This window comes from Orycteropus afer, unplaced genomic scaffold, assembly GCF_000298275.1.
Source record: "Orycteropus afer afer isolate SDZICR_OR568_19922 unplaced genomic scaffold, OryAfe1.0 scaffold00222, whole genome shotgun sequence".
NCBI lineage: Eukaryota > Metazoa > Chordata > Mammalia > Tubulidentata > Orycteropodidae > Orycteropus > Orycteropus afer.
The window spans coordinates 3,947,578-3,965,522 of record NW_006921809.1 but is presented as its reverse complement, the minus strand read 5'-3'; the positions used below and the strand labels follow the sequence as shown (position 1 = coordinate 3,965,522).

General features: G+C 38.0%; 1 protein-coding gene across 1 annotated transcript in view; it reads left to right on the top strand.

Annotated features, from left to right (window-relative positions):
• The window catches only part of RUNX1T1 (RUNX1 partner transcriptional co-repressor 1), a 187,479-nt gene that overhangs the window by 116,374 nt on the left and 53,160 nt on the right, over positions 1–17,945 (top strand). The window contains 2 exon segments of the mRNA XM_042782033.1: positions 1,049–1,230; positions 14,684–14,934. Coding sequence (XP_042637967.1) covers positions 1,049–1,230; positions 14,684–14,934 — 433 coding nt within the window.

Genomic DNA, 17,945 nt, shown 5'->3' with positions numbered 1-17,945 from the left:
TACTTGAATTTCTAGAGTTAAATGTTATTGGGGATGAGTGATGTTCCTTCTTCTCTTCTGTCTACTCCACTCTTCCCCACTCAAAAGAAAGGAAAAAGAGAGAGAGGGTGAGAAAAGAGAAAAAGCAACAAGCTGGATTTATAATGACGGAGTAAATGTACTCTTCAGAGTAATATTCCATTCAAGATTTTCATTTTAGTACCATACTACGTTTGAAATTGCTTCCTTCTCTGCTTACTTTTACAACATTTGAGATTGTCAGAGTTATATATCCACAAATGTACTGAGAGTCTGTATAATAAAAGGCTGGATTGGCCAGAATTCCTAGCACATAGGCATTCTCCTAATGTTAAAAAAAATATGTATTTCTTAGATGGCTGATACAAAGAAAGCAGATAACTTTTCTAGACTGTTGGTGTACAGTGGTTCATGCAGGAGTTCTAACCAGTATAGCTGACTATAGTCAGGCCATTTTATGAATGCTGTATGAATCTGTTGATTAGGAAAACTAATCTATCTGTTTATCTCTGTATATGTTTATATATGTTATCATTTGAAGCTAGTAGTTGACCCAGAGATATTTCAGAGGATTAGCCCATTTTTCCTGTGTGAGTCACTAGATATAAAACAGCATGAGTTAGTGAGCCTGTTTGGAGATTAATTGGACCGTGTGTGTATTTCACATACCCCCTGTCTTCCCTGAAGTTTTCATGGATGGAGCTGGAAGCTCACATGCCTTTACAGGTTATAACAGATTAAGTTTGAGTTGCGAGAGAACTTAAAAATAATCAAGAGCAACTCCCTAGTGCTGTTGATGAGGAAACTAAAGCAAGACAGGTGAAGTGACTCATAAAAGACAGACACCTCATGCTGGAGACAGGTTAGGCTCAGGGAGAGGCTAACTGGAGTGGCAGGCACATGGCTGAGTCCTGAGGTATTTTATAGGGCTTCATTGTGTGCACTCAACCAGTGTTTGAAAAGTAGATTAGGACGAGTGGTTAGAAAGAAGCTCCTGGCCCATCCTTTCATTTCTGTCACTGTCTCGCAGGCCAACTTGCCCCTGCTGCAGCGTGAGCTCCTCCACTGCGCGCGACTGGCCAAACAGAACCCTGCCCAGTACCTCGCCCAGCATGAACAGCTGCTTCTGGATGCCAGCACCACCTCACCTGTTGACTCCTCAGAGCTGCTTCTCGATGTGAACGAAAACGGGAAGAGGCGAACTCCAGACAGGTGAGAGGCAGGAGAACTCGGGACTAACCACGGTCTTTTCCTCGTACCACTGGGATGAGGACATATTTCATGTTACCTTCAAACTGTTGGCCTGCATCTCTTGCAGAATCACGGTAAGCTAGAATGACCATATTGAAATTCTTGCTCTGACCTAGGCTATTGCAGGGTGATGTTCTCTGACCTGTGTTAGGCTTTTGTGCAGGTTGATCCTTGCTGCTTGTGGTATTTAAGGTAAAAGGTGAAGATGAATAATACTAACATGTCCCAAGTGCCCCTGGTTGTTCTTAGGCACACTGTCAGTATTAAAATTCTCATTACATAGTTCAACCTGACCACATATTTTACTCTTCAAAAACAGTGCAACACAACCACTGCTGTGGAGTTGGATCTGACTCATAGCGAACCCTCCTTGGGTTTCCGAGGCTGTATCTCTATGGAAGTAGATCACCAACCTTCTTTCCAAGGAGTGGCTGATGGATTTGAACTGCCAGCCTCTGGTTAGCAGTCAAATGCCTTAGGCACTATGCCCCCAGAGCTCCCATTTTACTCTTCAGTGTTATTAAATTTGCTATTACAAGTTTTCTTGGCAGAAGTTCTGTTTTTTCCTGTGCCTCTTTACTAGCTCTAGGTAGTTCTAAAACATGATGATTTTAAAAGATGGCCTTTATGTGTTGAATAAATACAGTACAATAGCTATTTCATCTGGATTTTATATGAACTAAGAGAAAACTTCTGGAAAGCTCGATGAACTGAATAGAGATGAGAGTTAAAAAAAAAAAAAAACCTAATACATAATGTTTTTGTTGAAAAATTTGATTCATCAGCCAATATTTATTGTCTCAGGCACTCTGTTCTTATAACTGAGAATTCTGACATTAAACCTTATAAAGTGGTTTTTAACTAAAGCATATGTGTGAAGCTTCCCATCTACCTTCTTAAAATAGTTTTCAGAAATACTTCAACCTCATATATAAGTATTTTCTAATCTAGAAATGTCAAGTCTTATTATAGCATTCTGCATAATATTTGTAAAATATGTAGAATCTTAAAATGAAACCACATTGAAAAGCGTTGTCTATCATGTGCTTTATTTCCTTTCTTTGCTCATCCATCCTCTATTTCTGCATATCACCAGATACTGGTTTAGCAGCCTTTGAGAGGTTGACACTATGGTACAATTATGTCCCAGACTGATAGGTGCTTAAGAGTCTCATAGCTGCTCAGAGACATCTATCTGTGCCTGACTTTTACCTACCCTTAAGTGTATTAGCTTTACTAATCAGAACGTTATTAAAAGCCAGCCAGTTTACATATCATTATTACATAATCCTCTGTTAAGCAGTTTTTTTGCTACAATCTCTAGAATTTTGTTTCTCTTGAGATAGGACCTTCTCATGACAGCTATGTACTATTAAAACAAAAGGTTAAAGAGTAATCTACTTATGACATATTGTAGACCCACCTCCCTATATAACCAGCTAATGGTGTTAATTCCTAATTCTTGCAAATCATACTTTCTTGGTCATATTTAAGAGTAAAAAGACCATTTAGCTTTTAAAGAGAACTGCTTAATTCACGTGCCTGAGTTCCCTGTCCACATGATACCATAAACCAAGAAAGTGGCCCAAGAATAGACAGTGCACATTCCTGTCTGATCCTAACATTTATTCTGAATAAAATTGGTATGAAGTGCAAGTATTGATATGTTTCTGCTCTATTTTTCCAGGATAGCATAAAAGAATTAGAGACTAGATTAAAAAAAATTGGGGAAGATTAAAATTTATTTGGGATTTGAGAAGAGAGATTTACAGGGAAAGTTTTAGATAGCTGTGATAAATGTAAAACTAGTCCTACAGGCAAAATTAGAAATGGATATAATTTATTTTACAACTGAACAGCTAAATAACTGGGAACAGGCAGTACCAAAGCTTGTTTCATTCATTTATCTATGTTTCCAACCATTTCCCCCCTGGCTCTTTAACAGTATTTTGTATCTGAATATGCCATGACTTTAGACTTTCCTTGAACAATCTTTAGGTAAGCTCTGAGTAAGAAGCTTAACCTGTCAGTATGAAAACTTTATATTAAATTCCATAGGTACTCAGCATTCTTGCTTTGATGATGTGTAGTTGTGTGTGCATTGCATTCAGTCAGGTAGTTCACTGAAAAGTCTTATTCTTCCTTTTGTTATTCATAGACAGTTGGTAGAGTCAAAATTCATGCAGTTAATCTTGGGATGGAACATTTCTTTTCCAGTGGACCCCTGAAGTATATGTTATAATAGAAAGATGGCAAATGGATTTCCTCAGAGTTAGGATGAAGGGTAATGAGAGTATGTTGTGTAAATACATTTGTATCTTGTGGGAATTTGATCAGAGCCAAGAAAATATGGCCCTCTACAGTATTTTTTTTTTGCATATATTTTCAGCATCTTGTTTGCATATATGCATTTTCCTCTTCTCTCATTATTTATCTGTACATCCACATATACTATATCAAATTTTATAGAGTATGGAGCTGTCTGACAGCAGAGCTTTTTTTGTTTTACTGAATGTTTTGTTGGTGCATATGGTGTGACATGGATGAGCAGCCACGGTGAGATTTTGGAGTCTATTAAACTGGCTCATTAAAAAGATCAATCTGTTTCTGTAATAACACTGGGAGCCATCAGTCACTAAAAGAGGGAAAAACTGACACCTGAGGAGAAAACACATTTTGGTAATTTGTTCATGACATGTCATGAACAAAAGAGCACTCTATATTTTGTTTACAACTTTGGGGGCTTCAATTCTATGATGATTGTTGAATTTTATCTACTCAACTGTCACCATGTGTTCAGGGATAGGTTTTGGCAAATAGAACTTTCTCCTCATCCTTAAATATGATCATCGCTGGTTGTATCTGTGTGTATGTGTTAACATTATTGTTATTTACAGAGAATGAATACTCTGGTAATGCCTGTGAAATCGTTTTCATTTTTCTGTATGGAACTGTAGAATTTACTTTATTTTCTTTTTAGTATAGCTCTCAGGAGGCTTCCTGGACAACTGCACTGAATTTCTAGCTCTGTGGTAGACTCTTGCAGAACCCACATTAGAAAAAGACAGTTTTTCATTTAATTTCATGCTATTGTTTTCCCTTAAATTTTAGGGAAAATATTCTTTGTTAATATGTGAAAAGTCCATTATTTACAGTCAATCTTTATTCTTTTGCCATTCCGTTATGGAAGAAGCTAAAGAAGGGAATAGGAATCTTTTTGGGGGCTAGTTAAATGAAATGAACACTTTCAGGATTAGAGACTAGAAGTTAAGAACATTCACTATGATGGCTGACGAAGAGATACTTAACACTTTAATTGGAACAAGAAGGGAAAAGATCAGTTGGACGTTGCTGTACTTTTCTAAACTGCAGAATGGATATAAATTATTAAGATGAAAAATGTATTTGTGTTATGTCGATTATTTGTCTATCTTATAGCTATAATAGTGTAGCTTTTTGTGTTATATTTGTCTTTAATGTTGTATTCTTGCTTATTGTGATAATATTCATATTCAGAATCTTTCTTGCTTAGGAAACCAAACTAAATGATGAATGGTTTTGTGTCAGTAACATTCTTCTTCTTCTTTTTTTTTTTATCTATATCATACAGTCAATGTTAAGAATTAATTCCTAAAAAATATTAATAAAAGGGAGAACACAGCACACCAAGGCAGGACTGTTTAATGAGAAAAAGATGACTCAAGGAGACAGTATTTGTGCAATAGAATAATGTCAACCTACAGACTTAACCAAATAGCACTAAAGACCTTCTATCTTGGTGGGGAAAAAATCCTTTTTTTATGTATCCTCATTTTAATGTAATTATATTTTAATTTACTTTTACCTTAATATTTCTAGACTTTTAATAGGAGGTCACTAATAATACTATTTCCCTCCTCTCCAATAATTAAACATTATTTTCTAAAGAGTCTTGTTTGAACTTTAGAATTATATTATTTGTCAGCTGAGATGGATCTTACAGATTGACCTGGCCAATTCCTCTTTATACTTGAGAAAACTGAGGCTCCCAAAACTTGCCCAAAGTCACAAAGTTCTTAGTGGAGAAACCAACATATTTACGTATTTGAAATCTTCCAGTTGCATAAAAAATGTATTAATCTACAGTTGAAATAAGGAATGAATGCTCTACTAAGAATTCTATAAATTTCACTCATTCATTTCTTTGACATAATTTCTCAAGTAGATGAGTACTATATTATAATATTCTGAGGTATTATTCATCTTTTCAGTGATAGACGATCCACTGTCAGGCAGCTTTCCTGTTTTAATGAGTAAGTTAGAAGATGCTGTAGGTGGGAGAGTCAGAAGGCAGTCATTTTGCAGCAGCGTTGACTGATACTGTGAGATTTGTTATCATAGCCCAAGTCCATTTTTTCTTTTCTGTAACATGAGTGAGGTTTTCATTATTTTGTCTTTTTTAAAGAGAAAAGGTAGGTAAGCTTTACAAACAGTTTTAGGATTCATTGACTATGCAAATAATAACTAAATTTATATTATCTACTGCATTCAGTATTCTATGAAAAAGGTGTAAGGATTTTATATTAAATTCATACATTCTTACTTTACGTTGAATCTTTTATGCAGCCTTCAGTTTCAAGCAGTGAGTAATCATTCCTATAGAAATGATGTTTTTTTAATTCATCCCAATTTTGAAAACTCCTAGTATAATTAATAGCATTAAAATTGAGTTTATATGGTAAGAAAGGTAGCATGGTTGTAGAGGATATTTTGGTCTCTGTGTACTCTAGCCACAACCTTTACTTGATAGCTTACGTCCTGCTGCTTCCCTAGGGTCTAATCCTACTAAGCATTCTTCACGCCTTATTCTGTATTTTGACTGATGGCTTCTCTTCAGTCCTCTAGTTTTTATATGTTATAATTCTATTAATACTTCACAGCCTACCTCCGACAGTATTTGCTATTTGAATGAAGCCTTCCTAATCATAAATATTGTAATAGTGACTACTATTTACTGAACATTTATGATGTGCCAGACCCTGTGCTGAATAATCAGCACACTAACATACAGCACTTGTGTCCTAACAGTTCTGTTATATAGATTCTATTACATAGATGATTGACTTGTGGTCCCATGGCTTACAAGAGACACAGATGAGATTCTTACCCTAAGTTTGCTGACTCGATTTTCCATGTTCTTAAGACTGATTCTATACCAGTAGCTTCTGAAAACCCCAACTTGAGAGGAAATGCTTTGATTAACTTATTAAATGCTGAATATGTTTTAGGCTTTTTATATAAATTATTTCCCATAATCCTCTTAGGAGCTCTGAGATAAACATTCCCATTTTGCAGATGAAATCACTGAAACTTATATAGGTAAAGCCTCCTGAGTTCATATGGCAATCAGATAGCATAGCTAGCATTTGAAGTCAACACCATGTAGCCCAGCTCCTGCTCTTTTGTGTGTACAGTTTTACATTCTGGAGTGATCTTTTCCCTCTGATCGCTTTTACATCCTTCCTTCTATTGTTATGGTACTTGCCATGGGAAAGTCCTGCATAAAAAATCAAACCAAACCCACTGCCAGAGAGTTGATTCCAACTCATAGCGACCCCCTTTGGGTTTCCGAGGTGGTAATCATTATGGAGGAGCTCTGGTAGCGACTTGACTGCTAACTAGAAGGCTGGAGGTTCAAACCCACCGGACACTCCTCGGAAGGAAGGTTGGACAGTCTACTTCTGTAGTGATACTGCCTCGGCAACCCAAGGAGGGGTTGCTATGAGTCAGGTCCGACTCGACGGCACATAATAACGACAATAACAATCTTTACGGAAGTAGATTGCCCAGTCTTAATTCCAGCATAGAAGTATAGAAGTCTCATATCGCCAATTAAATTGTTTTTATGTTAAAAGAATCTTTTGAACACATTTCCAAACAGTTTTTAGTATTAAATCATAGTCTCATGAGGGACAGTGTCTTGCTCAGTTTTATATTCTCACTAAAGCCCAAGTTAATGTCTTATACATATTGGGTACCCGAAATACAACAAAAACCGATAATTAAACAGAGTTAAAGTTAAAACTCCACATGGTCATATTCAGTGGTATACTAAATGGTCTCTCTCCCAAGAGTCTTTATTTACTAAGTTAATTTTCAAAGATGTGAAAACTCACAACAATGAAAAAAATCTGTGAAGAACCCAGAAACCAAATGCTGGGATTGGTTTGCTGACCATAAAGATAACTGGAGGGTTCTGATCAGAGCATGACAGATTAGAATAAGAAAGCACAGCTCCAAACAGCAGGAGCAGTAGCAATTGAATACTTCAGCAGTGGCCAGAGATTAGGAAAGTCAGGGAATGGTGAGTAACAGTCATTCTAACTGTTGAGCAGATGGCCAGTTATAGGAGACACGTGACAGAAGCATTCCATCTTCTGTTGGGGGATGAAAGGCTCAGATGGGTCTGTGCATCTGATTATTATGATCTTTGAAGGTCCAGGTATCATGTTTGTGTGTCTGGAGTAGCAAACATCCACCTGCATCATATTTGCTTCTAAAGGTATTAGCATGCTGCTCGGGAAGTTATCTCCCAGGTAGCTGTTTAGTGATGGAGGCACTTCCTCTATGCTGCCCTGATTGTGATATCCTCCATAATTCACTCCCTGTTCTTCACCATCTAAAGTTCCCACCACTGTCCCTACAGCGATAACAAAACACAGAAGACTACTGCATAGTTCACGAGGAATTTGGTTTGATTTTCTGTTTTAAGGAGTCAAGAGAATTTGTAATCTATTTTGTTTCAGATACATGATTTAACACCAATAAAAAAGATGTTATGTAAAATTGTTATCTTAACTCACCTGTTTCCTAACAGTTCCTGAAGATAACTTTTACTGAATTGTGTTTTTATAATGTGATGATGTGAATGATCTCCCAGACCTTTGATTGACTCATTGTCCAGTAACTCTTAGGATAACCTTAACAAATGGCATAGGGAAGGAACATGTGTTTACCACTAAGTTATAAATTTTCTTCTTTTTTAATGGAACTGTTACCTCCTAAGATTTAGATGTAGACTTCTAAAATTCAAGACTAAAGTAAATCCTCAATGGCTGACAGAAGGTTGGACCTCAAAGGAGTTTTAGATCCAGAGTCTCACTCCTACTCATTTTCCAAGGAGCTGTGGTCCAGGGACTTGACTGATGAGAACAGACATCAAACAAGCCTGCTGGCAGAGTGAGATGGCATTGTGATTGGACCAAATGAAAGTTGTCCAGGAGAAGGCACTTAAGCCAGAGATGCTTAAGAGACCAGCAGCAGGATCTGATATGGAGAAGAAAGTTTTAAGAGTGACTTCTAAGTTTTCCCTTCAGGAATTAGGCAGAAGGAGGCTTACTTGGCTGGTTAAGGAGGTATAAGAGAATGGTGGGTCAGTTTAGCCATGTTAATTTGAGATGCCATTGGTTCTATGGAAGAATGAACCTGAAGCACCTAATTTATTTGGAATAGGGCTAAGATTAGAATTCAAGTTTTTTCTTTTTCATTACAAATTTAATCATACCCTACCAATATGCTGCCTCCTTGGACAGTCTTTAAGGTGCTCTGGTGGCGTAATGGATAAGGCATTTGGCTGCTAACCAGCAGGTCAGCAGTTCAAAGCCACCAGCTGCTCCACAGAAGGAAGATCTCTACTTCCATAAAGATTTACATCATTGGAGACCCAGTGGGGTCACTGTGAGTGAGAATCGACTCATGGCAGTAAGTTTGGTTAGGACACTCTTTATAGTGGTATCCTCTTCCTACTTTTTTTTTTTTTTTAATTTTAAGGGCAAAATATGTATGATCTTGCCATTTAGGAAATTAATTGTTACTCTATTTATTATCATAATTTTATAATAGATCATTTTCATTTTTTCTCATTACCTTAAATGTTATACTACTTGATAGAAATACTTGTAAGGGATTATCAATGCACACTAGCCAATCATGAATATTTACGTATTTCATATGGAAGAACATTTTTGTAAATGTTTATTTTTTTTCTCAAATAGTTTGAAAGCTGTTAGTATTGAGAAACTGGGGGGAAAAATAGCTTGAAGTGGAGTAAAAGTGTAAATTAGGTTATCTCTTAAGCTTTTGTACATGCCTTCTTTCCTGTTAGTCCCATTTGAATGGGCAAGAAACTGAAGCCAGAAAGTTAAGAAACTTGCGGTCACACGGCTGCCTTTTGAGCACCCTTGAGCCTTAGGACCGTCAGACTCTGAGAGATAAGTGATTAGGATCAATGTGTTGAAGTGGTTAGATTATCTTTCAGAAAATTTCTTCTAGCACTGAGATAGAATATCCTCAGGTTGATTAAAACAAAACAAAGCAAACACTTTCCAGTCATCTTGGAGATGGGGAGGTCTTTCCACTAGAATTAAGAGCTATTTCAGGAGTATTGGTGAAATGGAAAAGGATGTGATAGTTTTGCCTAATCCACTTTGAAAGGGCAACAAATAAAAATGCAAATTTGGAATTTGCCCAGGCAAATTAGGTGTAGATAGCTATAGGCATTTCTAAGAAGCAAACAGACAAAAAAGCAATCAAGTTGTTTTAGTTACCATTCTGGACATGCAACCTTTGAATAGGATTGGCCTTGCAAGTACATAGATATGAGTGGGAGGAAGCACCAGGTACCCTTAATAGCTTGATTTCTGTGGCTATGAATGTGCTACTGCTTCTGATGTTAAAATGTACCTACTTCTGTTCAGCAATGAGCTTAATTACTTCAGTGGCTGACAGAGATATGGGATCTAGGGTAGGACAGCAGGGTCCCTGACAGAGGTGAGAGGGTAGACTCAGGATCCAGCCCTGGCCCTTAGGATATCACTGCCCGTTTTAGGGAGAAAAGAGCATTCTTCCCCCATCCACTCCCACAAATACTGGATCATTGAAATAGTATCATTGATCCGAGGGCTGATCCAAGGATCAAGGTCAATCATATATCTGACTACTTTGAAAGCTGCAAGAATTCTTCCAATGTTGTATGCCGTTGTCACTGAACAAGAAGAGATGAAAACAGTCAATGGGGATGGTTTAACACAACTAACTCAGGGTTATCTAGAAATGCTATAAGGGCTACTATAAGATATTTAGAGTATATTTTCTATTTTACAGGAAAAATAAGCTAAAGAATAAATTGTTCAAAGCAGAGAGTAGAGATCTTGGCTACAATGCCTGATGCCAGAACTTACAGTTTGCCCAGAGGATCATCAGCCCTGTATGTTTCAATTTCCATAGCCACAAAATTTAGATAGGAAATTAAATTGTAGCTTTTCAACCAGGAAGAGACCTCAGAAATCATCTAGTCCAGTGGTTTTCAAACTTGATTTTAGCAGCAGACTCTTTTCCTTTGAAAATGAAATCCTATGTGGAACCCCAATTGGTAAAATGGATAAAAGGAGTAAGTGGGTTCCTCTCGCCCTTTAAGTCTTAATTGTTTTGGGAAAAAAATTCTTCAGTGTCTTCAGAATCCCTGAAGCACCTCAGGTGGCATAGTTTGAAAACCACTGATCTAGTCCAACCCTTTCATTTTACAGATGAGCAAACTGAGGTCCAGAGAGGTTAAGTGGCTTGCCAAGGTCACACAGCTAGTCATGGAAGAGCCAGGACTAGATCTCAGGTCTCTTGATTCCCAGTCCAGTGCTCTTTCCACTACACCACACTGCCAGTAAGGTAGGTGCTGTATTAGCATTATGTTCATAGCTATTAAGTCTTCAGTATTTTCCACCTGATGTGTGCTGGTAATATACATTGGATATTTAAGTGTATTATTAGGAAATGTACAGGATATGGAATGTGGCTTAGAATCACATAGATGTACTCTTAGATGGTAAATTGATATCTACCATGTTTTCTTTTACTTTTTAGAATTATTTTAAAACAGTGCATTTACATAATGCCTGAACTATACTGGATATTTTAGTCTGATTTCAGTGATCAGTATGCATGAAGTCAGTATGTTTTAGTACAGATGCATACTTTGATGGGTGCAGCATTGAGATTTCTGTCCCTGCTTCCAAGCCCCACTTTCATGAGAGCCATGCTCTGTTGTAATTTCCAGTGTATCTCCCGTCTACAATGCACTCACTGCATCTTTCTTCAGCATGTAGTAGGCCCATATTTGGAGTCTCTGGATAGTGAAATAGTTAAGTGCTAGACTACTAACTGAAACATTGGTGGTATGAACCCACCCAGAGGCACCTCAGAAGAATGGCCTGGTGATCTCCCAAAAAAGTCACAGCCATGGTAACCCTATGGATCACAGTTCTATTCTGCAAAACTTAGGTAACCATGAGTGGAATCGACTCAACAATTCCTGGTTTGTTTTTTGAGCATATGTTCATTTCATATCTAACTGGTCAGAATTCTCCTCAGTTGTTTTGTGCCCATAGCCTCTGTCTCTATCTCTTTCCTTCTCCTCAGTCTTGTGTGTATAAATGGTCTTGGAGCATCCACTCTAAACAACATAAGGAATACAGTATCATTGCCCCTGATGATCTCTGTTGTCACTTATTAGTTTCTACTTAGACCTCTCCCATGTTACCAAAGACAATTGCTAGATGTTAGGAAAATGGGAAAGGATACCTAAGGCCACTGTACTGTTGTTTTACCAACCTGAAACTAAGAAGGAATGCTGCAATATGCAGCCACTGTGACTTCTTGTGAGGACTGATCTAAGGACAAAGAGCTAGTCTTATGACAAGAACCAGCTGCTCACTTCCATTACTAGAAATATATTCTAGAGGTGAGACGATACAAACAGACTTGTGCACACCCTTGTTCATAGCAGCACAATTCACTGTAGCAAAGAGATGGAAACAACCTAAATGCCCATCAACAGATGAATAGATAGCCAAATTGTGGTACATCCACACAATGGGATGCTATACTACAATAAAGAACAATGAAGGATATTCCCATCATCTCACCACATGGATGAACCTGGAGGACATTATGCTGGGTGAAATAAGTCAATTGCAGAAGGACAGATATTGTATGAGTCCATTACTGTAAAAAGAGAAAGAAAGGTTAGCTTAGGGAAGGGAACTTACTTTGTAGGTTGCTGGGGAGGGGAAAGAAGAGGAGAAGATAATTTTGGACTACTTGGGGGCTACATGCTGAGTTGCATAAGGGGAGGGATGGTATAGAAAGAGTGTGACCAGCATAACATTGGGGAAAGTGAGGACACCAAATTGTGCACATAAGATACAGACAACAGAGCCTAATACCAGTATATCCACCAGTCTACAGATAAACACATACACAACTAAGAAGATGAGTTGAGGGTCAGTGAACAGGATTATGTTCTAGACCAAAAATAGATTCAGCCAAGGCTAGTCTTGCACAGATACCAGTGACACAAAATAACCCACAGTCCTTACAGAAGCAACAGAAGGCAGACATAGAGCAATCCCTCACAGACAGCCAGACACTGTAGGAGAGAGATCCAATGGATCTGCCGACTCAGGACCATAGTACTGGGGGGCACCAGACTCAACTGGCACAATAAAATATGTAAAAATCTTGTTCTACAACCTACTTTGGTGAGTAGCTACTGAGGTCTTAAAAGTTTTTAAGCACCCATTCTAAGATGCAGCTAATAGTCTCCTATCATTGGAAGTGAAGAAGAGTGAAAAAAAAGGGTATTTGGAAACAATAAATCCTAGGCCATGACGGACCTCAAGACCAGAAGAACTAGATGGTGCCCGGCTACCAATGCTGACCACTTTGGAAGGGATCAAAACTGCAGATCCTGGATAGAATGGGAGGAGAAATGTGGAACAAAACCCAAAAACACAGTAATGATGAGAATTAGTGGTCGGATGGAGTCTGGAGGGACTCCCAAGATTATGGCCCTGGGATACACTTAGGGCCTGGAATAAAACTCACTCCCAAGGGCTGGCTCTCAGCCCAATAGTAAAAAAGACGTACATGCAGACCACTCAACCCCAGGTGACGCACCCACATACTCTACAGAGATACATCCCTTGGAGCAATTGGCCATGGGGCACCAGAGGGTAACATTCATATGGAGGAAAAGCAGGGCACACAGGAGTGCATAACTAAGAAGGATACAGGGATGGGGGGAGTTACTGGGAAGGGAGAAGAGGAGAGTGGGTTAGGGTTGGGGATGGTAACTGGGGAGTGAAACGACATGTACATGCAATGTTGAATGTAAAACAAATCCTGTAAATTTGTACCTAAATCACAATAAAAAAAAAAAAAAAAAAAGAAAAGAAAGAAAGAACCAGCTGCTGAGCAAAGACAGCTTGGGGACTATAATTCAGTTAAAGCTGGGCTTGATTTTGTTCCTGTCTTATTGTCTTATTGAGTATATTGGTTATTGCTTCTAAGGCAATAGAGAGAGATAGATAGATTTAGTCGGAAAATGCTTATTTGATACTACTTTTGTTTGAGAATCTAGGGGAAGTGATTAATTTTAGGTTTCATTTATAGAGCAAATTACTTCTGAAAGCCAAGTTCAGATTTCTGCACTTCACAGGATGTAGTGCAGTCTACATGTCCCAGTCCTACTACACAACTTGATGACTTGAACAGGTCACACAAATTCTCTGTGCAAGCATTTAATCAGTTTTTAAGTAGATTCCTTTGTAGTTCTGGCCACCTCTGTACTGTTACTGGTTGACTGTCTTGTTGGTGCAAGATAATGTCAGGGCCCCCATCATTGCATTGCATTGCTTTATTGTATTAGCTGAGTTTGATGAGCACTTTCCAATAAAACTTTCTGCAATGACAAAATATGTGCACTGTCCAATACTGTATTACCACAGGTGGCTACTGAGCACTCACAATATGGCTACTATTACTGAAGAACTGAATTTTGAATTTTATTGAATTTTAATTAACTTGCATTTAAATTTAAATGGCCAGAAGTGGCTATTGGATTAGATGACACAGCTTTTAGATGTTCCCTGCCATGAAAGTCAGATGCCAAGTTGGATAAATGGAATAGGTGAATATTCATCAACAGAGTGATGATGTTTTACCTAAATGAATCTTCATTAAATGCAACTGGTCTTAGAGTAACTTGATAGAAGTCAAGTATACTCTTGAATGAAAATGTAACCTGCAGAGAGCAATTGGATTTCCTTTTATTTGTGATCTAACCACAAGAACTTTAACTGAGAAGATATTCACTAATTTGAAGAAAAATGAAACATGTTCCTTTGTGTGCATTCTTGTGATCATTTAAGCCTCAGCATGACTTCCTGTGAACTCCCATAAGTCTTCTGTGAACTGCCAACTGGTCTTCTAACTCAGTTGAGTTAGAAAGTTTCTGGCCAATAAACAAAGCTCAAGTATGATGATTTGAACTAGGTTGTTGCTGAGTACATTATGAGACAACTCTCTTTTTCTTCCCCCTCAGAACCAAAGAAAATGGCTTTGACAGAGAGCCTTTGCACTCAGAACATCCAAGCAAGCGACCATGCACTATTAGCCCAGGCCAGCGGTACAGTCCAAATAACGGCTTATCCTACCAGCCCAATGGCCTGCCTCACCCCACCCCACCTCCACCTCAGCATTACCGTTTGGATGATATGGCCATTGCCCACCACTACAGGGACTCCTATCGACACCCCAGCCACAGGGACCTCAGGGACAGAAACAGACCTATGGGTAAGACTGAAGGATCTATTTACTTCTTAAGATATTAGATACTTAAAGATGCATGTCATTACTTCTCAACTGAAACTGAGACTTGAACTCTGCAATGGGGTAAAAATTATCTTTATTTTATCTCTAGGAGAATACTTGCTTAATATTATTATGTTTTTTAGCAACTTTGTTCTCTTAGTCACTTGTATTCTTTAAGACAATAGGTCAGTTTCTTGGGGGAGGAATCTAAATTAATACAAAATTCTCAATGTGTGATAACAAATGCAAAGTGAATTTTTGGCTTAAATTTTACTTTACCATGAGCAATTTCATATGCAGTATGCTTGCCACAAACATTTTTTAAAAATCAGTTCCCTTTATCTTACATTACATCTTTTATTGCAAATTTTCTCAAAGTTTATTTTGATATTCCCAGTCTCCGTGATATTGCATATTTCTAAATTTGATATGGCATAATGTTGGTGGCTTCACTTGACAGATGTTTTTTGAGGGATGAATTGGTATGTTACTTTAACTGAAAGTGTCAGTGGTTAAATTTATTATTGATAATTTTGTGTTAAAGATCAGAATAGCAAGAAGGAATAGTTGGAGGCAGATATGGGTTCCTTTTTCCTGAGTTCATTCCCTCTGAATTGGAAGTGAGGCATTAGAGTAACTATCATGTGAGAATGAAGGCATTACCTTCTAAAGAACAAATGTCTGCCATGAAAAGAGAGGAAGGAAGAGCAAGGTAAGTTTTGATCCGTTATCAGTGGTCAAGGTGATGGTACCACGAGGGAGCATCTTCTGTTTTTTTTTTTTTTTCCTTTTCTTTTAACTTTTTATTGTGATTTGAGTGAAACTTTACAGGAGAAATTGGTTTTCCATTCAACAATTCATATACATTTTGATTTGTGACATTGACTGCAAACCTTGCAGTGTAACAGCACTCTTTCCACTTCTTCCCAGTGTTTACTGTTTCCATTCATCCTTTTTCCTATCCCTTCCTCCCTCCGGAGCTTTGTCCCTGGTCAAAAGTTTCCCTTTTGATCTTGGGTGGTTGATTGTTCTCAGAAGTGCCTGCTTCTCTTGTGTTATCTTTCACCTTAGAGGCCTGTACTTTGTCGGAAAGTTGAGCCACAGACGTAAGTTCATACCTGATTTGAAGGATATCTAAGGGCCCTAGATACCTATTTGTGATCTAACTACAAGAACTTTAACTGAGAAGATATTCTCAGAATTCTCAGGAATTCCACCAGTCTTCACCAGACCAGGAAGCCTGACTTTTTTATTATTATTTTTAATTTTGTTCCATATTTTTCTCCTCCTCTTGTGATCCTTTCAGAGAGTGGTTGACACTGTCTAGTTCTGGTCTCAGTGTCATAGAGGCTGGGGTTCCCATGGCCCATTAGTCCTTTGGACTAATTGTTTCCATGCATGCTTGATATTCTTCATGCTTCTTTGCTCTAAGACCAGTATTTGTACCTTAGATGGCCACTCACAAGCTTTTAAGACCCCAGTCATTGCTTATCAAAGTAGAATAGACAACATTGTCTTTGTGGACTATGTTATGCCAATTGACCTTGATGTACCCCAGAACCATGATTCTGAGCCCCCAGGCCCAGTGACTCATTCCCTTAAGGTGTTAGAGTATGGCTAAGAAGTATTCATAACTTTACCCCCTATATGCTCTTCTATAATCATGGATAGATATGCAGCACATATAAATACATATGTAGGAACATTCTCTGTCAAACCTATTTATATTTCTGGATGTAGTCCAATTCACCTTCCCACATCTGTTCTGCTAGTATGTCTGTCTATGTATCTACTCACAGATTATTGCTGTGACTGTTATTGCAAGATTGTGTATGGAGTAGTGTTTACCTTTGTTGCTTTTAAATGTTGTGCTACTCCTAATGTCTTCCTTTACCTTGATCATTTTCTGCTGGCCTTCCCCTTATTGCATATAGCCTTACATTTCACTCAAAATAATGCATGTCTACCCTCTAGTTAGGAGTTCTGGTAGCATAGTGCCTGAAGCAAGCACTAGACTGCTAACCAGAAGGCTGGCAGTTCAAACCCACCAGCCACTCCTCAGAAGGAAGATGGGGTTATCTACTTCCATAGTGATACTGCCTCAGAAACCCAAGGAGGGGTTGCTATGAGTCGAGTCTGACTTGATGCACATAACAACAACAACAACAACCCTCTAGTTAGTGATTTATCCTCACTTCTCCTCCACTGGTAACTTGCATAAAATGTTTATTTCTGTGTATAAACCTTTTCTTAACTTCTTATAGTAATGGTCCCATACAATATTTGTCCTTTTGTAATTGACTAGTTTTACTCAGCATAATGTCCTCCAGGTTCATCCGTGGTTTATGAGGTGTTTCACGGAATCATTGTTATTCTTTAACGTTGTGTACTATTCTACTGTGTAAATGTACCATAGTTTATAAGGAGTTCTGGTGGTGTAGTTGTAGTTAGAGCACTTGGTGGCTAACCAAAATTTTGGTAGTTCCAACCCACCAGTTGCTCTGTGGGAAAAAGATGAGGCAATCTGTTTCTATAAAAAATGTATAGCCTTGGAAACTCTGTGAGGCAGTTCTACTCTGTCCTATAGGTTCAGAGTTAGAATCGACTCAATGACAGTGGGTTTGATTTTGTTTTACCATAGTTTTGTCCAGCCATCTATTGTTTAAATCATTTTCCTGTTGTGAATAATGTTACAGTGAACATGGGTGTGCATATATCTGTTCATGTCATGGCTCTTATTTCTATGGGATATGTACCTAGTTGTGGGATTGCTGGATCATATTGTGTTTCTATTTCCAACTGTTAAGGAAACACCATATCATTTTCCACAGTGGTTGTACCATTTTATTGTCCCACCAGCAATGTATAAGGGTTCTAGTCTCTCTAAAACCTCATCAGCATTTGTTGTTTTTGTTATTTTTAATTTTGCTGTTAATGCTAGAGTGAGATGATACTTCATTGTTGTTTTGATATGTGTCTCTCTATTGACTAAT